Source organism: Rana temporaria, chromosome 9 (assembly GCF_905171775.1).
Source record: "Rana temporaria chromosome 9, aRanTem1.1, whole genome shotgun sequence".
In the NCBI taxonomy this organism is placed as follows: Eukaryota; Metazoa; Chordata; class Amphibia; order Anura; family Ranidae; genus Rana; species Rana temporaria.
In genome coordinates, this window is record NC_053497.1 from 17,755,211 (window position 1) to 17,778,247 (window position 23,037).

The 23,037-nt window shown below is 47.8% G+C and overlaps 1 protein-coding gene across 1 annotated transcript in view; it reads left to right on the forward strand.

The window, feature by feature from the left end:
• Positions 1-23,037, forward strand: part of PNCK (pregnancy up-regulated nonubiquitous CaM kinase) — a 156,447-nt gene that overhangs the window by 125,897 nt on the left and 7,513 nt on the right. The window contains exons 6-10 of the mRNA XM_040322878.1: positions 7,250-7,373; positions 7,506-7,581; positions 10,530-10,642; positions 15,062-15,140; positions 22,918-23,005. Coding sequence (XP_040178812.1) covers positions 7,250-7,373; positions 7,506-7,581; positions 10,530-10,642; positions 15,062-15,140; positions 22,918-23,005 — 480 coding nt within the window. The remainder of the gene's footprint in view (positions 1-7,249; positions 7,374-7,505; positions 7,582-10,529; positions 10,643-15,061; positions 15,141-22,917; positions 23,006-23,037) is intronic.

A 23,037-nucleotide genomic window follows, 5' to 3' on the forward strand; every position in this document is an offset into this window, starting at 1 on the left:
TTTTCCTACAATCCAGGATAGTCTCTACCACGAATTCCTCGTTGCCATCGACATGGATCGGTTCGGGAGGTTTGGACCCCCTATTAGGAAAAGGATCTGGAACTGCGGGTTTTAACAAAGAGACATGGAACACAGGATGCACTTTAAGAGAATCAGATAAGGATAGTTCATATGAAACTGTATTGATCTTTCTTTTAACCGGAAAGGGTCCCAAAAATTTTGGTCCCAATTTCTTGGATGGACAGGCTAGTCTAAGATTGTTCGTAGAAAGCCATACCTGGTCTCCCGGTCTCAGATCTAGCTCACCTCTCCTTTTCCTGTCAAAGAACCTCTTACTGTCAGCCTGGGCCTTGGTCACCGTCTCCCGTAACAGTTGGTTATTGCGGTTGAGGAACTCCATAGTGCTCTGTACAGCCGGAACTGAGGACTCTGAAAGAAAGTCTGGTAAAAAGGTTAAGTTGAAACCATAGTTGGCAAAAAAGGGAGATTGCCCCGTAGCAGAATGACTGGCGTTATTGTACGCAAATTCTGCTAGGGGTAACAGAGACACCCAATCATCTTGGGAGAACGTTGTAAAACACCTGATGTACTGTTCCAAAGTCTGATTGGTTCTTTCAGTTTGCCCATTGGTCTGGGGATGATAGGCCGAGGATAGAGCAAGTTCAATCTGTAGCGTCTTGCAGAGAGCTTTCCAGAACCGAGAGGTGAATTGAACTCCTCTATCTGACACGATGTTGGAGGGCACCCCATGTAGTCTGACGATTTCTTTAATGAATACACGAGCAGTCTCAATGGCAGAAGGTGTATTCTTTAAAGGAAGAAAATGGGCCATTTTGGTCAAACGGTCCACAATCACAAAAATGACAGAACAACCCTCAGAGCAGGGAAGTTCTACAATAAAATCCATGGCGATCATTTTCCATGGTCGATCGGGTACAGGTAGTGGTTTCAGTAGGCCCCAAGCTTGGTTTCGGGGTGTCTTGTTCCGGTTACAGATAGGGCAAGATCGGATATAGGACTTGCAAAAATCCTCCAAGCCGGGCCACCAGAAGGTGCGGCGTACTAGTTCCAGGGTTTTGCGAACCCCAAAATGTCCTGCCAGTGGGTGATCGTGCAGATGTTTTAAAACTTCGACTCGGGTCTTTTCAGGTACAAAAATTTGGCTTCCTTTCCAAAATAATCCATCTCTGGACTCTAGAGAAATATTGGGAGGTTTTGAAGATTCAGATGACGCTCCTCTAAGTAATGATATAAGATCGGCATGTAATAGCAGAAAGCTGTTTTCTGGAAGAATGGTGTCAGGGGTAGAGGTGTCCTTTGGGTTGTCAAACATTCGGGACAGAGCGTCTGGCTTGACATTCTTTGATCCAGGACGGTAGGTGATGTGGAAACAGAAACGGGAGAAGAAGAGAGCCCAGCGGGCCTGTCGAGGTTTCAATCGTTTAGCAGTTCTTAAATATTCCAGGTTTTTATGGTCCGTATAAATTAGTACTGGATGTGCAGCACCTTCCAACAGGTATCTCCACTCTTCTAATGCGGCCTTGATGGCCAATAATTCACGATCACCTACGTCGTAGTTTCTCTCCGCAGGGGAGAGTTTTCGGGAGAAGAAGCCCACAGGGTGTACTAAGTCCTTGTTCCCAAGTCGTTGAGATATAACGGCCCCTACAGCGACTTCAGAAGCATCCACCTCAAGGAGAAAAGGTAGAACCGGGTTGGGGTGACTGAGGATCGGAGCAGAAGTGAAGAGTCCCTTCAAGGTGTCGAAGGCCTTCTGAGCCTCGGAGTTCCAGTGGAAACGGAAATTTTGTCTGGTGAGTTGTGTAATGGGAGCCACGATGGAAGAAAAACCTTTAATAAAGCGTCTATAGAAATTTGCAAATCCTATAAATCTTTGTACCCCCTTTTTATCTAGAGGTACTGGCCAGTCCAGAATGGCAGACACTTTCTTTGGGTCCATCTCGATTCCCGTCGGGGAGATCACCAGACCCAGGAACTGAATGGTGTGTAACTCAAATTCGCATTTTTCTGCCTTTGCGTATAAGCCGTGCAGGCGGAGCCGGTTTAAAACTCTGCAGACATGCTCCCGATGTTTGTCTAACGAGCCAGAGAAAACCAGTATATCATCCAGGTAGACGATGACGAAGATGTCTAAAAAGTCTCTAAACACGTCGTTGACGAAATGCTGAAAGGTAGCAGGAGCGTTGCATAACCCAAAAGGCATGACGAGGTACTCGTAGTGGCCATACCGAGTGCGAAAGGCAGTTTTCCACTCATCACCGTCTCTGATGCGAATTAAATTATAAGCCCCCCTCAGGTCCAGCTTGGTGAAAATGGTGGCGGATCTTAGTTTTTGGAATAATTCAGGTATTAGGGGCAACGGGTATCGGTTTTTAACCGTGATGTTGTTGAGCTCCCGATAGTCGATGCATGGGCGAAGGGTTTGATCCTTCTTGGCAACAAAAAATATTCCAGCACCCGCCGGTGAGGTGGATGGCCGAATGAATCCCTTGTTTAGGTTTTCATCAATGTAAATTTTCAGAGCATCTTGTTCTTTCTCGGATAATGGAAAGATGCGCCCAAAAGGGATCTCAGCCCCAGGAAGCAGTTCTATCGGGCAGTCATAAGGACGGTGAGGTGGTAGGGAGTCGGCCCCCTTTTTGCTGAACACATCGAGGAACTCGTGATAATGTTCCGGGACGGACTGGAGTAAACTGGGATCGGTGTTCAGGCATAGCAGAGTGGGAGAAAAACTAGGTACTTGAGGTAAACAATATTCTTGACAGTACCGAGAAGGAAATCGCAAAGTTCCAGAGGACCAATCAACCTGAGGGTTATGAATCCGGAGCCAGGGAATGCCAAGAATTACAGGAAAAAGAGGAGAGGAGATCACATCCAAAATTAATAATTCTTTATGATGAGCGGAAGTAGTAGCGGGTAGAGGAAGGGTTTCTTGTGTTACTTGTCCTGATTTAATGTGGGATCCATCAGCTAGAAAAACGGAAAGTTTGAAGTTCTTCCTTCGAAGAGGAATATTGTGTAGGTTGGCAAAGGCGGCATCAATGAAGCAGCTGCAGGCCCCGGAGTCAATAATTGCGTTGACCGGAATCGTTCTTCCTTGGAGCTGAAAAGACAGAGAGAGAGCAAGGTGGTTTGTATTGACTGGGAGAGCGGAAACGTTGAGAGAAACAGAGGAATGGCACTTACGCATCTTGGTGGGACAGTTGGCGACGTAATGACCGGGCTCACCGCAGTATAGGCATAGATTCAATTGACGACGGCGTGCTCGTTCTTCTGGAGGCAATGTGGGTCGCATGACTCCGAGTTGCATAGGCTCAGAAGTATCTGGAGGGGAGCTGGCAGGACTTGGGCAGACAGGTGGTTGATATCGGGATGCAGGCATGGGTGCTTTGGTAGTGACCCAAACTGGACGATTTAAATGAGAAGAACGTTCGGTCCGTCGTTCCCGTAAGCGTCGATCAATCTGAATAGCCTTGTCGATCAAATCTTCTAAGGTATCAGGAACCCCGATGCGAGCCAGTTCATCTTTTAAGGCCTCTGAAAGTCCCAGGCGGAACTGGTGTCGCAGAGCTGCGCTGTTCCACTGAGTGTCCGCACTCCAGCGGCGAAAGTCCGCGACATAATCCTCCACTGCTCGGCGGCCTTGTTGAAGTGCGAGCAGGGCGGCCTCGGCAGTGGTAGTCCGCTGAGGATCATCATACATTTGTGCCATGACCCGAAAAAAGGCTAGTAAAGTCTCTGTGTTGGTGCCATTTTCTTCCAATAATCGGTGTGCCCAAGCTAGGGGCTCTCCTTGAAGAAGAGAAACCACAAATCCCACTTTAGTGGCTTCTAGGGAAAAAGTCCTTGGTTGAAGGGCAAAATATAATTGACAGGCATTACGAAAATCCCGGAATTTGGAACGATCCCCGGTGAATCGCTCTGGCATCGGAACTCTGGGTTCGGGCGGTAGCATTACTACGGATGGAGCAGAGGCCGATGGAGATGATCTGGCAGCGGATGTAGAAGCTGTGTCTCCGGATAGGTTCTGTACTTGACCTTCCAGTCGCATGTAGCCGTCCTGTAGGTTCTTTACAGCTTGTGTGAGGGATGCGAGGTGTTTGCAAATCTCCTCCATGGCCGGGGCCATTCCTGAGGGCTCTGTCATGGCTGTCTGATACTGTTATGTATCACGTACCTGGTAGCCAGAGCCCGATGGTAGGAGAAGGCCTCTCTTACAACTCCGGCTCGTGAGCTGCCGGATTGGGAACAGCAGACTCAGGAGCCTGGCGGGGTAGGAGTGCCGGCGTGCTGGGTAGGTGAAGCAGGTGCTGACTTCCTCTGGACGGGTAGGCTGGAAGGTGATTGGATCACTGATAGCAGACGGAAGCGGAGTCAGGTAAGCCGGGTCACAACAGATGGTTCAGGTAATCAGGTGCAGCAGGCAGAAGAGTAATCAGGGTACAAGCAGGAAGGTCTGGCAATGGTAGGTCAATCAGAAGAGGTGGTCAATGGAAGCCGAGGTCAGGATCGGAGAGGTACGGATGGTCAAACAAGCCGGGTCACAAGTTCAATCAGAGGTTCAAATCAGGTAAGCAGGTTCTCAGGTTCAAGTTCAATCAGGGACTGCAGATCAGACAGCAACTTGCAGGAAGCAAGGACTGAGCTTTTAAAGGCGTTTTGGCGCCAAGGAGGGTTCACGTGCACGCGCGCGCTCCCGCTGCGCACGTGCGCGCGCGCGCGCCGCTGACGCACGCGCGCGCGCCGCTGACGCACGCGCGCGTCCCGCTGATGCACGCCGCTGTCTCAGCCCAATGCTGGGCTGACGATTTTGGAAGGTGAGTCCCTGACACCTGCTGTGGGAGGGGCTCTGATGGGGGACACTAATGAAGACTTCTTAGGGGAGCATCTCTGTGTTTGAGTCGTAGCCATAGAGACATTTGTAAAGGGGAGGAGTTAGTAAGATGACCACGCCCATATGGGGGCGCCAGAAATATTTCTGCACCCAGGAGTCTGTGACCCTAGGATTGGCCCTGGTCCTTACAATCGCACACACTTGTATCCAAAATCGGGGATAAGCCGCCATGGAGACCCATACTCTCTCACTGAGAGCTAGGACCAGATGCCTTAATAAAGACCTGAAAGGAAAACCTTAAACTGCGGTCCAGGAAACCATACTGAGGAGTTATGGATGCTGCTATTGCGGACATTTCCTTCTGAAAATACTACTTCCCTGGCTGTCATACTGATCTGGTGGGTTCAGTACTATCAGAGCCATTGATCCCAGCACAGGTATGCAGAGTGGGACTTCTGATTTCGTTCTGACCTTCCTAATCTGCATGCTTGTTCTGGACTAGTGTCCTTGGAAAGTACTAAAGCTGGAGACAGCCAGGCAGCTGGCACTTTCAGAAGAAGGAAAGCAAGCATCTGTTATCCCCAATGCCTCCTATTCTTTTTTTTTTCCTTCACAAGTATGCCCTGTCTTCATTTTATATGGAAAAATAAGTATTTGGTGGTCCTCTATGACTAAGTGTCATGGATATGCAATAGTCTGGCAGCTTACCTGTCTCCATCTGTCCATTAGAGGCCTGACTCTGTTCTGGTTACCTTTTTATCTCCTCTCCTTCCTGTATGGCCCCACCCAGGAAGTCTATATTAACTGTTGCTCTACAGGCCTGCAGTGCTGTTCAACCGTGTTGTTGGCTTTAGTTCCTGCCTGCAGTGCGCTACGATTATCTTCCTGTGTACCATTTTTTGCTCGTCCCTGACTTCTCCTGTTTGCCTGCGATCCTGACCTTTTGCCTGTCCCTCGGTTACCCTTGTCTGCCTGTTGCCCTGACATTGGCTTACCCATCAATACCGCTTGTCCTGGTTGCTGCTTCCCCTCTCTCCCTGCTGAGCGTGACCTAGGGGATCCCAGGGGTCGCGACCTGGATCCAGCTGTGGCAAAGGCCATCCTCACCACTAGAGGCTCTGGTGAACTCAAAGCTGGGTCTTAGACTCCGCGCCCTGGGTGATCTTGGGTTCACGCTTCCTCTCTAATCGCAGCAGTCGGCCATAGGTTTCACTACCCTGAGGTGCATCCCTGACCCCAACGGGGTGCACTTGTCACCTGGCCACAGGTGACCTGACACTAAGTCCCTGTTGGGCTGAAATGGAGGTGATGGAGCAAAGTCTGACAGAGGGCTGTTTGGCTTGAGGTGTATGTATCCAAGTGACAATAAAGTATAGGTTGGGCTTTCCTTGGTTTTTGAGTTTACCTCTAAGTGATATGAGCTTTTGTAAAGGACCATACACTCCTCAACAAGATGCGTTGTTTCTGAGAAGGTATTTATGGTTTATGTGCACATCTTTATCTTTAATTTCAGTGTCTGCCCTTGCAATAATCAGTCCTGGTTTACTTCCTCGAGTACTGACTTACAATATTCTTCTTTTACTCAAAGGATCTCTCTACACTGTTCCCCAACATCATGCATTCAAAGCTTCACACATGCCACACATAGTCTATATCAGGGTATGTAAACCAGGGTTCCTTCAGAGTTTGCTAGGCATTGTTTTAAGCCAGGGGTCTCCAAACTTTCTGAAGAAAGGGTCAGTTTACTGTCCTTCAGACTTTAGGGGGGCCGGACTGTGGTCGTTGGGGGTAGAAATTGTCATGGGGGAGTAAACATTGCAGGGAGGAACAGTGCCCATGGTTGGTTTCAATTTGAGGGATAGTGCCCCAATTGTTGGTGACAGTGGGAAACATAGTTCCCCATAAATGGTGTCAGTGGAAGGAATATTAGCCCATCATTGGCGTTAGTGGGAAGAATAGTGCCCCATCATTGGTGTCAGTAGGAGAAATATTGCCCTATCATTGGTGTCAGTGGGAAGGATAGTGTCCCATCGTTGGTGTCAGTAGGAGGAACAGTGTCTTGTATCAGTGGGAGGAAAAGTGCCCCAGGGGCTGGAAAAAGGCAAGCAAAGGGCCACTTCCAGCCCTCAGGCCGCAGTTTGGACACCACTGTTTTAAGCAATAGCCAATTTTTGCCTCTCAGATAAGTTCCCACTGCCACCATTATACTTTTTAGCTATTTGTAAGGGGGTAATTCTTCCCACTGACCATCAGACTAATGTATCATGAGTTGTAGATATAGTAAGTTTTAGCATTGTTTTCCTTGAGACCAGAAACTTATTTCAAGGGTTCCTTTGTGTTGAGAAAGGCTGTTCTATATCTTTATTGTTTTCAGTTTATTCTTTATGCTTTCAGCCAGAGAACCTCCTCTATGCAACTCCTTTTGAAGACTCCAAAATCATGATCAGTGACTTTGGCCTCTCCAAGATTGAAGATGGTGGAATGATGGCCACAGCTTGCGGGACACCAGGCTATGTGGGTAAGGACTGCAAACATTTAGGACTGGTTACCATTTATCTCTAAAGGTGGAGTAAAGGAGGATATAAGGTATCATTTAAAATGAATAGCTTGATTTCCCAATGGTTGAAGTTGCTTTTTGTTGCGTCTGCAGCCCCTGAACTCCTGGAACAGAAGCCATACGGGAAAGCTGTTGATGTATGGGCCTTGGGTGTCATCTCATACATTCTGTAAGTATTGCCCAGGACTTATTCCAATTGGCTGTGTCACATATATATTTCAGGTGATTTGGGGAAAAAATTGGGGTAAAGCATAGGGTATTGCCCAAATAAACCAAAAAACTTTAAAAAAAAAACCTTTATTGTACAAAAATTACTCCAATCTAAAAAAAATAATAATTCATAGGACTGCCCAGTGAAAACATTAACTTTAAAAGGAACTCAATTAAAAAGGTTTAAATGTTTTACATGGGCAGTTCTAGGAATATATATTTTTTAGTTTTTTCATGTAATTTATTTGAGCAACACCCTGGCCCAGATTCAGAGAGACTTACGACGTCGTCGTATGTATGCGCCTGATTCATAGAATCAGTTACGCATACATTCTGCCAAGATACAAGCGACGTAAGTCCCCTACGCCGTCGTATCTTGGGTGCATATTTACGCTGGCCGCTAGGTGGTGCTTCCGTTGATTTCCGCGTTGAATATGCAAATGAGCTAGATACGCAGATTCACGAACGTACGTCGCATTTAGTTACGCCGTTTATGTAAGACATACGCCGATGTAAAGATGAAGCTTGTCTCTAGGTGGCGCAGCCCATGCAAAGTATGGACGTCGGAACAAGCGTATCTTTTTACGTTGTTTGTGTAAGTCGTGCGCGAAAAGGGCTGTGCGTAAGTTACGTTCACGTCGTAGGCAGCGCACTGGGATACGTCCACGGACGGCGCATGCGCCGTTCGTTCAAAACGTCAATCACGTCGGGGTACGATTCATTAGCATAAAACACGTCCACCTCTTTACAATTTGAATTAGGCGCGCTTACGCCGGCACATTTACGCTACGCCGCCGTAACTTAGGACGCAAGTGCTTTGTGAATACAGCACTTGCCTCTCTAAGTTGCACACTTACGCCGCCCTACGTGAATCTAGGCCCCTATGGTTTACTCAAATTTCCCCTATATCATATTTAGTCTTGAAGTCTCGGTGTACATTTATTGTGTTTTTTGTTCTCTTGTTTGCGCTTTTATTTTTTTATAAAAATGTTTTTTTTAAATGGGTGCTCCATAAGACCCTGATGCCTCCCATTTAGCCTTGTATGTCTCAATCACCCTATGATATGTTTTATTAGATTTACAGTGCAAACTCTAGGCAAACATATAATTTTTTTTACAGCACTAAAGCTTCTGTTAGTAACTTTGACAGTGTCATGTTATAGAAACAGGCAGTAATTGGGTGATATTTAAGCAATATATAGAGTGCAGCCATATTCAAATAGTTAAACTTAAAGAAGAACAAGTATTTTTTTTTCTGTCTCCAGTTGGTGCTTCCCACCCCAACTATAAGGTCCAATCTGCCCCTTCCCTCCTGCCACGGCTGATCCAACAACAGCTAGGAAGAAGACGACTGCTTCATAACAGCAGCTTGTCTCGACGTTCTTGAGACAAGCAACAGGAATACAGATGCAGACATGTGCACCCTTGCTCTGCATTCCTCTTGCCACTGGGAAAGTGAAGACAAGCCGTTGTTATGAATCATCCATCTCCTTCCTAGCTGTTGTCAGATCAGCTGTAGCAGGAGGAGGGGGGAAAATCAGACCTGATAAGCTAGGGTTAGGGAGTACCTAGCAACATGAAGCAAACTACTACATGTACTTTGTCCAATGGGGACAGAACGGCAAAAAAATTGAACTAATGATAGCTCTTCTTTAAGTAAGCCTCTCACTTTGTAGGACAGGTGAAGGGAATGTCAAAGCTCCTGGAGGTGCTCATATCTACAATTATTAGTCATCCAGAGAGCAAGAGCAGCCAATAAATGCGAGGCAACCAGTATGCAAATATTGAATTTTTATCTCTGAAGTCAGAGCTCTGCCATGGTTTCCACTCATCCCCCCTCTCCTGCAGTGTCCATTTTACCAGGCAGTACTACTGCCAAATGCAGCCCATTCACATCAATGGTGTCCCGTCACAACAGCTCTACAAACGCGTGTAATGCACAAGCTTGCATGGTGGTGCTGCAGGCCTTCAAGGGTTAAAACAAGTGTCCAAGTGGAGATAAGATGCCTCCTAGCTACTTGTCAAATGTGGTGGATTGATATTCACAGGGGCATTGGCAGCCACAAGTGTAAACAAGCCCTAACAGTGTGGAGCAGGGTTAGCGGAGATGCTTAGGCACTGATGGAAAAGGGAGCGAGTTGAGCTGAGCTGCTGAATCATTTCTGATAGGGAGGAATGGTGAGCTGAGCTGCTGTTGTAAGGACTTGAACAACATCATTGCTTCAGATGGAAACTTAAGGGGGTTGTAAAGGAATTTTTTTTTTTCATAATAAGCATCCTTAAGCTGCAGACATTCCACTTTTCACTTCCTCATTGTTCATTTTTGCTCAGAAGTTGCTCTATTTCTTCTCTGTTCTGTTCACTTCCTGCTTGTCTGATTGTTACTGACCACCGTGACGGGAGGCTTTACTGCGGTGGTCAGTGACGTGCTCGCCCCCTCCTGGGAACTACATCTGTGCGGCAGGACGCTCTCTACGTGTTAGAGACTTCAAGGAGGTGTGAATTACTGGGTGTGCCGCAATGCATACTGGGAAATGTAGTTCTTACATGAACGAGGGCCGCAAACCAGGAAGTGAATGAGAGAACAGAAACTAAAACGTCGGAGGTGATGTAGATGAAGGAATTTAATAGGTATTTACTCGTTTTTTAACAGAGTCATTACACTATTCTGTCTGTCTACATTGCAGACATTAATTTTAGGCAAATTTTTTTTTTCCTTTAAAGGATGAATTGCTCCACAGTTCCTTTAGCTACAGTGGTCAGTCAGGTCTTGTTTTAAAGCACTGCTTGTTAAAAATACATAAATACTTGAACCTCCATAGTCTGGCCAGAGTACAAAGGTGTATTTTAAAGTGACTTGTAACTAAATGGACAAACAGATTTGATCAAGTTGTTACTATTTTACAGACTGTGTGGATATCCGCCATTCTATGATGAAAATGACTCCGAGCTTTTCAATCAAATCATAAAAGCAGAGTATGAATTTGATTCGCCATACTGGGACGATATATCTGAATCAGGTACGGTGTGTATCCTAGCCTATCTGTTCCTGTATTTAGCTGGACTTTCCTGGGTTTTGTACAGTAAGAGAGATGGGGCTCATCTCAGCGAACGCCATTTAACTGAATATGAAAATATGGAGTGTGGTTTGGTAGATAAGAAGGGTGGAGAAGTTGATGGGGGAGGGGGGGGATAAGGCTTAAAGTGGAGGTTCACCCGGAAATAACATTTTTTAACCTTAGATTCCTGCTCATTTTGTCTAGGGGAATCGGCTATTTTTTTTTAAATCGAAGCAGTACTTACCGTTTTAGAGATGCATCTTCTCCGCCGCTTCCGGGTATGGGCTGCGGGACTGGGCGTTCCTATTTTGATTGACAGTCTTCCGACAGTCGCATCCATCGCGTCACGATTTTCCGAAAGTAGCCGAACGTCGGTGCACAGGCGCAGTATAGAGCCGCACCGACGTTCGGCTTCTTTCAGCTACTCGTGACGCGATGTATGCGACCGTCGGAAGCCTGTCGGAAGACTGTCAATCAAAATAGGAACGCCCAGTCCCGAAGACCATACCCGGAAGAAGATCGCTCTCTAAAACGGTAAGTACTGCTTCGATTTTAAAACAACTAGCCGATTCCCCTAGACAAAATGAGCATCAATCTAAGGGTAAACATTTTTTTATGGGTGAACTCCCGCTTTAATGACCATGATCACTCACAAAAAGAAAACATGCGGTAGGTGATTGCTCTAGCTTACTAAAATTGCGGCACTTTACAAATTCATTCTTCTCCATTTGTACCTGCATCTGACTTTTTCTGTCGGAATTTCCGACAGCAAAGATTTGAGAGCTGGTTCTCAAATTTTCAGACGGTAAAAGTTTGTCTGTATGAAATTCCAACATGCAAAAAAAACATGCATGCTCGGAATCAATTTGACGTTGTAGTGTTGTACGTCACTGCGTTCTTGACGGTCGGAATTTTGTGTGACCGTGTGTATGCAACACAAGTTTGAGCCAAAAATCCGTCGGGGAAGAAAACCATGGTTTTCTTGTCGGAATTTCCGATCGTGTGTACGCGGCATAAGGGGGTAATTTTTCCCAACAACCACAAGTGTAAGGCCCCATACTCACGAGCAAACATGTCTGCTGAAACTGGCCCGCAGGCCAGTTTCAGCAGACATGTTTGGTCGTGTGTGGGCGCGAGCGGGCCGAATTCCAGCAAACATTTGCCCGCCGGGCCTTTTCCCAGCAGACAAATATTCCTGGACTTGTTTTAAAACAGTCCGCTGGAATTCAGCCCGCTCGGACATGTACGGTCGTCAGTACAGACCTACCGTACATGTCCAGGCGCCCGCCGTCCCTCGCATGCGTCGAATGACTTCGACGCATGCGTGGAAGCATTTTAAAGGCGGGCCGCCCACGTCGCCGCGTCATTGTCGCGGCGACACCGCGTCATCGACGCGGCGACACCGCGGACACGCCCCGCGTATTGTTTACGCGCGGACTTCTGTACGATGGTGTGTACAACCATCGTACAGAAGCCCTCTGGCAGACATGTATGGTGGAAACGGTCCGACGGACCGCTTTCACCATACATGTTTGTCCGTGTGTACCCGGCCTAAGGAGCATTCTTCTCACTGATCATCAGACTAATGTATCATGAGGCTGCAGATATAGTATTTTTTTTAGCAGGGGTTGCCTGAGACTAGAAATGTATGTTAAAGGTTCCTCTGTGTTGAAAAGGTTGAGAAATGCTGCCCTAGACAGAGGCCCTCAAAGATCCTATGGTTAATTATGGCATGGCTATGGACAGGGGCGTTGCTAGGTGGCAAAAAGACTAGGGGCTTCAGCCCGAAGTCGGCATCGGGGGGTGGGGTGGGGTTTGCGGGCAAGGTGGAGTGGTGCGGTGTGACCTACCTGAAACACATAATTATTGATTGATGGACATCACACGTCCCGCGGTCCCGGATTGGACCAGTGGGAAGTCAATCATAGGCACTGCAGGCTCCAGAAGGCGGAACAGAAGACAAAATGGTCCCTGCTCGGCGGCACTCGGGGCTCGTAATTAAACACTGCATGCCCGAGACTCTGGGCTTTTCGGCGGCCCATTCAGGGCTCCAGCCTCCTTAGCCCACCCCTTACGACGCCCCTGGCTATGGAGATGCACAGTCATACAGTATATCTGCCACCCTTCCAGCTGATCTCGCTGTCTCTTCCTCTGTGTGAGAAATGAATAAAAAAAGATCCTCCTGTCGTCTTTGCTCTGTATGACTTCACTGGATGCTCCTTTCATCACATTTCACCGACACTTTTTAAGCCAAATGGTTTCAATTCACTAAATGCTTGTAAACCAAAAGATATTTCTATGCTTCCAGAGCCACAAAAACGCATTCTAATAAAGACAGGAAAAAGGATCTTCACAAGTACAAAAAAATGAAATAATAAGATCCCTGGGGAATAGAGGTGTCCTAGCTCATAGATGTCAGCCATTAGAGATACGTTGAGACGGTACACAGAAAACCAGTCCATAGAGAATCGGATACCGCTACCAACACATTGCTACTGATAACTTAAATTGCAGCAGACATTTTTAACTTTTGATGTGTTTTTGTGTTTTTTTTTTGTCTATCTTTTGTAGTTGTGTGATATTTCGAATTGGTGTTCTTTCTAATGAAATCCAGTAAGGCTTCAGGACAATTGAGGCCTTGTGGCTTGATTGGGCTGCCTGCCCAATTAAAGTAATTGAAGAGCGAATATTTTGAGTCTTACAAATTTTCAGCCATGACTTGTTCTCTATTAGCGACAGTATAGCAGGTGGTTCTTAATGCCCAGCCACCCATCAGCGTGACCCAGAACTTTGACCGAGCTGTCACCAAACGCTCATGATCACAAACTTAAGGGTAGCTGGTAGAAAGAGCTCCAGGTGACATCAGCACAGTGCGGAAAGATCGGGAGCCCATCCTACTGGATTGAACACTTGCTGTTTGGACATTCGTCTGAACGCCAAACATTTATGGCATTTGGAGTGGAAGAGTGTGACAGATGGCTGTTAGTTGTTGCTAAGGAAGTAGCAGGTTCTGGCACCCGCTGTGTCCTTACCAACCACTGATGTCACCTGGTCCTTTAACTTATATGATCAGGAGTCCCTAATCACATCTGCAAAGGGGGTGGGGGATAGAGGGCGAAACCATTGCGTAAATATAATACATGACCATATTTTGGAAATAATGTTTACCACTATCCCCACCCCTTTCCTTATACTGCTCATCAGAGAGCTGTCATTTGCCAAGTTGTCAGGTTTTCTTTTGATAGCGCATCTTGATTGACATAGATGTCCTCCTTTCCTGGTCTGCCAGGTTTCATGCTTGGATAAGGGTCTGGTATGGAATTTTTTAGAGGGGGAACCTCATTCTTTTTATGTTTAATTTTTTATGGGGTCCCCCTGTAAAATCCACATTGCTCCCCCTTAAAATACACTTTAGACCTAAAGATACTAGAATACATTAGGGGGGACCCCATGCTTTTTATTTGGTGTGAGATTCCCCCATAAACATCTGTGTGAGATCCTCATCTAGGATAGGCACTTGGTATAGATCGGGGGTCTCCAAACTGCGGCCCGAGGCCCGGATGTGGCCCTTTGCTAGCCTTTATCTGGCCCTTGGGGCACAATTCCTCCCACTGATACGAGGCACTATTCCTCCCACTGACAAAAATAATGGGGCGCTATATCGTCCACCAATACCAATGATGGGATGCTATTCCTCCTAATAGGGGGAATACTCCTCCTCCTATTGACCACCAACCCTGAGGCCATATTTGTTCTCACTGATGCCGGGCCCATGACATTTTCTTCCTCTGTTGGCCACAATCCGGCCCTCCTAAAGTCTGAAGGGCAATAAAGTGGCCCTTGGTTTGAAAAGTTTGGAGACCCCTGGTATAGATAATGGAATCCCTGGCTGTTTGCCTACAAACAAAACGAAGCATCAGGGAACTGTCATTTTGCCAGTAATTTAAGCACACCCTTCTCTTTGTAAACGTTAGTGTTGCTGTAGTAGGTTGTATATATCACCCAGATGCACCACCTCACAGGCAGGGTCAGGGCATCCCCCAGACCTGTTATTTTTTGTAGTTTTGCATTTTTAATGTTTTACTTTCAGCATTATTAAGATCACTGTTTGCAGCAAAATAAAATACATATTTTTTTTTGCTTTGGTACATGTCCCCCAGGGCAGTGCCCACTTCCCAATGCCCATTGTTTGACAATCCGTTCCCTATTAGCCCAGAAAATGGCCAGAACTGTCTGATGATTGTGGACTTCCTGTGACACCAGAAATTGGGGTCTTTCAGATTTGTCTGCTAACAACTGGACTGTTTGTTGCCAGTCAGTGATAAATTGTGGGGGGGCTGAAGAATTTCTGTCCTCATATTTTTTCATCTGTCTACTCAGCTAAAGACTTTATCCGACACCTGCTGGAGAGGGAGCCCGAGAAAAGGCTGACCTGTGAACAAGCCCTGCAGCATCCATGGTAAGATTACCAATCTGACCGCTCATCTTTTTATATTCCAATGCGAGAAAATGGGTACGGGTCTATTATTAAACAGGCATCATTTTTACCCAGCACGTAGGTGCAAACACCACCAATTGAAGAGCATGTTATTTCCCTTTCTATTGCGTTGCAGTTGAATTGGCCAACATTGCCCATTATGAGCACAAACCAAAGCAATTTATTGATCTGGTATCAAATAGTTGACGGTAGAGATCTAAAGGAGAATGAATAATCGGTCGTACAGTATATGGTGAACTATGGGGAGCCCGGCCATTTGTAAAAGTAAACAGTCTTTATTGTCTGCTCAAAACCAGGCAATCAAAACAGCTGCCTTTAGCAAAACAAATAAAAAACAGTCCATATTTTTGGTATGATGAAAAGAACACATTGGCTCACCACCAGTATACCAATCCCACACCAGGGTTTAGGGTTCCCTTCCTGTGGAAAGGCCGCAGGAGTTCAGAAAACTATTGGCTAGATTCACAAAGAGTTACGCCGGCGTATCAGTAGATACGCCGTCGTAACTCAGAATCTAAGCCGTCGTATGTTTAAGTGTATGCTCAAAACTCAGATACACTTAAACCTAGCTAAGATACGACGGCCTGCGCCATCGTATCTTAGCTGTCTAGTTCCGCTGGCCGCTAGGGGCGTAAGCGCTGATTTACGCCTAGAATGCGTAAATCAGCGAGATATGCCGATTCACGAACATACGCTTGCTCGTCGCAGTAAAGATACGCCGTTTCCGTAAGGCGTTTTCCGGCGTAAAGTTAGTCGAACAAATAGCTGGCCTAGTCAATGTTAAGTATGGCCGTCGTTCCCGTGTCGAAATTTGAAAATTTTACGTCGTTTGCGTAAGTCGTCCATGAATGGGGCTGGACGTAATTTACGTTCACGTCAAAACCAATACGTCCTTGCGGCGTACTTTGGAGCAATGCACACTGGGATATGTCCACGGACGGCGCATGCGCCGTTCGTAAAAAACGTCAATCATGTCGGGTCACGAGTAATTTACATAAAACACGCCCCCCTGTTCCTCATTTGAATTAGGCGCGCTTACGCCGGCCCATTCACGCTACGCCGCCGTAACTTAGGAGGCAAGTGCTTTGTGAATACAGCACTTGCTTCTCTGACTTACGGCGGCGTAGCGTATATGCGATACACTACGCCGCCGCAAAAGTAAGCCAGTCTATCTGAATCTGGCTAAATGTCTCAGATGCCAGCCAGTCCATACTTGAGCCTTTACAATCAGTTTTAGGTGTCATTTTGGACAATTTCATGCTCCCAACTTTGTGGGAAGAGTTTGGGGACAGCCCCTTCCTGTTCCAACATGACTGCGCACCAGTGCACAAAGCAAGGTCCATAAAGACATGGACGGGTGAGTTTGGGGTGGATGAACTTGACTGGCCTGCACAGTCTCCCAAAGGTGTGCTATTGGGTTGATGTAATGAGGACAGTCAGGTTCCTCCACCCCAAACTGGCTCATCCATGTCTTTATGGACCTTGGTTTGTGCACTGGTGGGCAGTCATGTTGGAACAGGAAGGGGTCGTCCCCAAACTGTTACCACAAAGTTGGGAGCATGAAACTGTCCAAAATGTCTTGGTATGCTGACGCCTTAAAAGGTTCCCTTTACTGGAACTAAGGGGCCAACCCCACACCATAATCCCCCCTCCACTAAATGATTTGGACCAGTGCACAAAGCAAGGTCCATAAGACATGAATGAGCGAGTTTGGGGTTGAGGAATTTGACTGACTGGTCTTACCTTACCCCAATATAATACCTTTGTGATAAATTAGAACAGAGGCCGCGATTTAGATACATTGTCGTATCTTTGAGCGGGCGTATCGCATCTCATATGCGCTACGACAACGTAACATAGAGAGGCAAGTGCAGTATTCAGAAAGCACTTGCTCCCTAAGTTACGGTGGCGTAGCGTAAATGGGCCGACGTAAGCCCGCCTAATTCAAATGAGCAAGGAAGTGGGCGTGTTGTATTAAAATGAACCGTGACCCCATGCTAATGAGGGGCCGAACGAACGGCGCATGCGCCGTCCGTGGACGTATCCCAGTGCGCATGCTCAGAATCACGTCGGATAGAATGCCTAAGATAACTTACGCACAGCCCTATTCACGTACGACTTGCGTAAACGACGTAAAATTCGACGCTTGTTCCGACGTCCATACCTTAGCATTAGCTGCGCCTCATAAAGCTGGGGTAACTTTACGCCAGACGTAAGCCTTACGTAAACGGCGTAGCTAAATCCGATGGGCGCAAGTACGTTTGTGAATCGGTGTATCTAGGTCATTTGCATATTGGACGTGTAAATCTACGGAAGCGCCCCTTGCGACCAGCGTAAATATGCACCCAAGATACGACGGCATAGGAGACTTACGTCGGTCGTATCAAGCTAAAATTCTGGCGTATCTTGGTTCCTGAATACAGGGCATAGATATGACGGCGCATTTTTGAACTTACGCCGCGTATCAATAGATACGTCAGCGTAAATCGTCTCTAAATCCGGGCCAGAGACTGAGATCCAGGCCTTATCGTCCACATCAGTGCCTGACCTCACAAATGCGCTTTTGGAAGAATGGTCCAACACTCCCATAGACACCCTCCTAAACCTTGTGGACGGCCTTCCCAGAAGAGTTAAAGCTGTTATAGCTGTAAAGGGCGGGGCCAACTCAACATTGAACCCTACGGACTAAGACTGAGATGCGATTAAAGTTCATGTGCGTGTAAAAACAGGTCCAGGACCCGTCCCTAGCGTCCAGGGGTGGACTGACCATTGAGTCACTCGGGCACTGCCCGAGGGCCCCATGCCACTAGGGGTCCCCATCAGGGTTGCCAGGCTCCATAAAACCGAATCTGTCCCTGATATGTCTGAAACCGACATGCTTTTGATGTGAAAATCCCGAGATTTTAGCTGCCCCGCCTCTGCACTGCCTCCTGGCGTGGTGGCCATCTGTTAAGCCCGGGGGCCCCATAATCTTCTATTGCCCGGGGGCCCCATGAGTTGTCAGTCTGCCCCTGCTAGCGTCCTGTACAATGGTCAGCCTTTAAATCTGAACTCCAGACCGATATAAAATACACAAAGAAATGCAGCTTGGTACTCATTGATGCAGCATCTTGCGATTCTGTATACAGCAGTATTTAGACTGGGAGAGGTTGTGGTCAGACTGGGAGCCAATCGGGTGTTCTGCATGCAAATGTGTTAACAGTGAACATGCTACCAGGACGTGAGAGCAGAGTGAGCAGAAGGTTGACTCAGCGCCGGCCTTTGGGGTGTGCGAGCTGTGCGGCCGCACAGGGCACCATGGGCAACAGGGGCGCCGTGCGGCCATCCAGAGGCGTACTAGGGGAATGGGGGCGTACCACACACTGGGGGGTGTCAGACCGGCAACAGGGGGGCTACTCTGAACGGGGAGTCTGCATTGAAGGGGTGGATACACTGAAGTGGGTCTGCACTGAAGGGGGGTCTGTGTAACATGCAGGGGGTCCAGAGCTGCAGGGTTCTGTGTAATGTAAAGGGGTCCAGTGATGCAGGGTGCTGTGTAATGTAAAGGGGTTCAGAGGTGCAGGGTGTTGTGTAATGTAAAGGGGTCCAGTGATGCAGGGTGCTGTGTAATGTAAAGGGGTTCAGAGGTGTGGTGCTGTGTAATGTAAAGGGGTCCAGAGGTGCAGGGTGCTGTGTAATGTAAAGGGGTCCAGAGGTGCAGGGTGTTGTGTAATGTAAAGGGGTCCAGTGATGCAGGGTTCTGTGTAATGTAAAGGGGTCCAGTGATGCAGGGTGCTGTGTAATGTAAAGGGGTCCAGTGATGCAGGGTGCTGTGTAATGTAAAGGGGTCCAGTGATGCAGGGTGCTGTGTAATGTAAAGCGGTCCAGAGGTGCAGGGGGCTGTGTAATGTAAAGGGGTCCTGTGATGCAGGGTGCTGTGTAATGTAAAGGGGTCCTGTGATGCAGGGTGCTGTGTAATGTAAAGCGGTCCAGAGGTGCAGGGGGCTGTGTAATGTAAAGGGGTCCTGTGATGCAGGGTGCTGTGTAATGTAAAGGGGTCCAGTGATGCAGGGTGCTATGTAATGTAAAGTTAAATTAAAACAAATTATTTGTTACAAATATTGTTTTCCTCTTTGTGTATGTTTAGGTGACCAGGGGGTGAGGGGTGAAGATGGGGGGGTGCCACAGGATTAGCTTGCACAGGGCGCCTGAACACCTATGGCCGGCCCTGGGTTGACTCCCTGGTCTGCTGCTGCTCTTTCATTATCCATTTAGAAGGCTGGGACTGGAGAGTGGACCCTACTTTTTTTTTTTCGTAGCTTAGGTGTGCCAACCACCTGGCTGCGCTGTGTGGCGGAGCTGTGTAAATCTCAGGACTTGATGCACAGTAATACGAATCCTTCGGCGGGCAAAACGCGTCCTGTGTATGTAATTCATCTGTGTATTTCCATCTTTCCCAGCAGTTAGAATTTCAATGCAAAGTGAAATGATATCTCTGGCGGTTGAGGCCGCTACAGGCAGGACAATGTCTACAAGCGGCGCGTTCTCAATCTCTCAGACCTTCAATTTCCAATCTGTGTTTCTTTTCCCCCTCCTGTGATTCCTCCAGCTTGTACTTTAGTTTCTTTAAAACGCCAACAGAAAAAAAATACATCTTCATTCCTCCTAATAAAGCGGCATCCCATGGCCCCGCAGTGCTTGGCAGAGCTCCCAGCCGCTCCCCATTGCATTCTGGGAGCATTTCAGGAGTCCTGATAATGGAGTGCAGTTTTTCTTATGTGATGAATAAACGGCAAAACATTTAATAGAGTGAATGATACTTGTGTACCCATTCCGTGTGATGGATGGCGCGGTGTTGGTGCACCCGGGCAAAAGGCAATCTCTGTGGTTAGATAGAAAAATGACCTGATTGACGCTCAGCGGTCCACCAAAGGAGAGGCGGGAGTCAGATACAAAGGAAAGGAAGAAATACAGAGCTGGAGCGGATCTCCGGGAAAAACGTCTAAATACGACAAAGAAATACAGACAAGGGGAGATTTTACCTGCCAAAGGATTTGTATTTCTGTCCATCCAGTCCGGAGATTTACACAGCTCTGCAACACAGCACAGCTTTGTCTGACTTCAAAGGAGACCTGACTTTTTTCTCAGCTGCAGTTATAAAACATGGTCTTGTCCCTCCCCCAACCCGTGATTGGATAGTGAAGGAGAAGCAGCAGAATGATGAACTTATCTCTCTGTCATATTAAATACATTGTATGATCTATTAATGAACTGTATCTATCTACAGTGTCTAGCTATCCACATCTATCTATCCATCCATTATTTGTCTATCAACATCCATCCATCACTTGCACTCTTAACAGTGCCCATCAACCCATCCTTCCCTCCCATGACAGTGCCAATCCATCCATCCCCCCCCCCCCACTATCCTCAACAGTGTCCATGCATACCTCCTTCCCTCCCATGACAGTGCCCATCAACCCATCCTTCCCTCCCATGACAGTGCCAATCCACCCCCCCCCCCACTGTCCTCAACAGTGTACATCCATACCTCCTTCCCTCCCATGACAGTACAAATCCCTCCACCCCCCCACTGTCCTCAACAGTGCCCATCAACCCATCCTTCCCTCCCATGACCGTGCCAATCCATCCACCCCCCCCCCCACTGTCCTCAACAGTGCCCATCAACCCATCCTTCCCTCCCACGACAGTGCCAATCCATCCATCCCCCCCCACTGTCCTCAACAGTGCCCATCAACCCATCCTTCCCTCCCATGACCGTGCCAATCCATCCACCCCCCCCCACTGTCCTCAACAGTGCCCATCAACCCATCCTTCCCTCCCATGACCGTGCCAATCCATCCACCCCCCCCCCCCTGTCCTCAACAGTGCCCATCAACCCATCCTTCCCTCCCACGACAGTGCCAATCCATCCATCCCCCCCCACTGTCCTCAACAGTGCCCATCAACCCATCCTTCCCTCCCATGGCAGTGCCAATCCATCCACCCCCCCACTGTCCTCAACAGTACCCATCAACCCATCCTTCCCTCCCATGACAGTGCCAATCCATCCACCCCCCCCCCCCCACTGTTCTCCACAGTGTCCATCTATCCATCCATCCTTGACAGTGTCCATCCATCCATTTCTCCCTACTTCAACAATATCTATCACTCCATCCATCCCACGACTGTGTCCATCACTCCTTCCATCCCACGACTGTGTCCATCAGTCTATCCATCCCACGACTGTGTCCATCAGTCTATCCATCCCACGACTGTGTCCATCACTCCACCCATTTCACGACTGTGTCCATCACTCCACCCATTTCACGACTGTGTCCATCACTCCATCCATCCCACGACTGTGTCCATCACTCCATCCATCCCACGACTGTGTCCATCGCTCCATCCATCCCACGACTGTGTCCATCACTCCACCCATTTCACGACTGTGTCCATCACTCCATCCATCCCACGACTGTGTCCATCACTCCATCCATCCCACGACTGTGTCCATCGCTCCTTCCATCCCACGACTGTGTCCATCGCTCCTTCCATCCCACGACTGTGTCCATCACTCCATCCATCCCACGACTGTGTCCATCACTCCTTCCATCCCACGACTGTGTCCATCACTCCTTCCATCCCACGACTGTTTTCATCACTCCATCCATCTCACGACTGTGTCCATCACTCCATCCATCTCACGACTGTGTCCATTACTCCATCCATCTATCCATCCCTTCCTTCTTCAACAGTGCCCATCCATCCCTCCCTTCCTCCTTCAACAGTGCCCATCTATCCAATTCAAACTAAACACTGTGTCCATCACTCCTTCCATCCCACGACTGTGTCCATCACTCCTTCCATCCCACGACTGTGTCCGTCACTCCTTCCATCCCACGACTGTGTCCATCACTCCATCCATCCCACGACTGTGTCCATCACTCCATCCATCACTCCATCCATCCCACGACTGTGTCCGTCACTCCATCCATCCCACGACTGTGTCCATCACTCCTTCAATTTCATGACTGTGTCCATCACTCTATCCATCTCATGACTGTGTCCATCACTCCATCCATCCCACGACTGTGTCCGTCACTCCATCCATCCCACGACTGTGTCCGTCACTCCATCCATCCCACGACTGTGTCCATCACTCCATCCATCCCACTACTGTGTCCATCACTCCATCCATCTATCCCTCCCTTCCTCCTTCAACAGTGCCCATCCATCCATCCCTCCCTTCCTCCTTCAACAGTGCCCATCCATCCCTTCCTTCTTCAACAGTGCCCATCTATCCAATTCAAACTAAACACGCTATCTATCTATCTATCTATCTATCTATCTATCTATCTATCTATCTATCTATCTATCAATCCATCCCTCCCTTCCTCTTTTTACAGTGTTCATCACTCCATCGATCCCCTCCGTTGGCTGCATCCATCGATAACTCCATTCTTCCATTGTTCCTTTGACAGTGTTCATTCATCCATTCCTTCATCAGCCCCTCTCTCCCTCGACAGTGTTTATCCATTCATCCGTTTATCCATGCCCCTCCCCCCTTGACAGTGTCCACCTATTCATTCCTCCCACAACAGTGTCCATCCATCCATCCATCCATCCATCCAATTGATGACAATAGCCTTATATGTATGATTTCTTTGTATATGAAGGGACAGAAAGAATCATGCTGTGTTCTATGATCCGATATAATATTTCTGATCCCACATGCTGCTCTCTCTGCTCCTGGCAGGATCTCCGGAGATACGGCGCTAGAACGAGACATCCACGGTTCTGTCAGTGAGCAAATCCAGAAGAATTTCGCCCGGACTCAGTGGAAGGTGAGATGGTCATCATTGTATTATGAATGGTC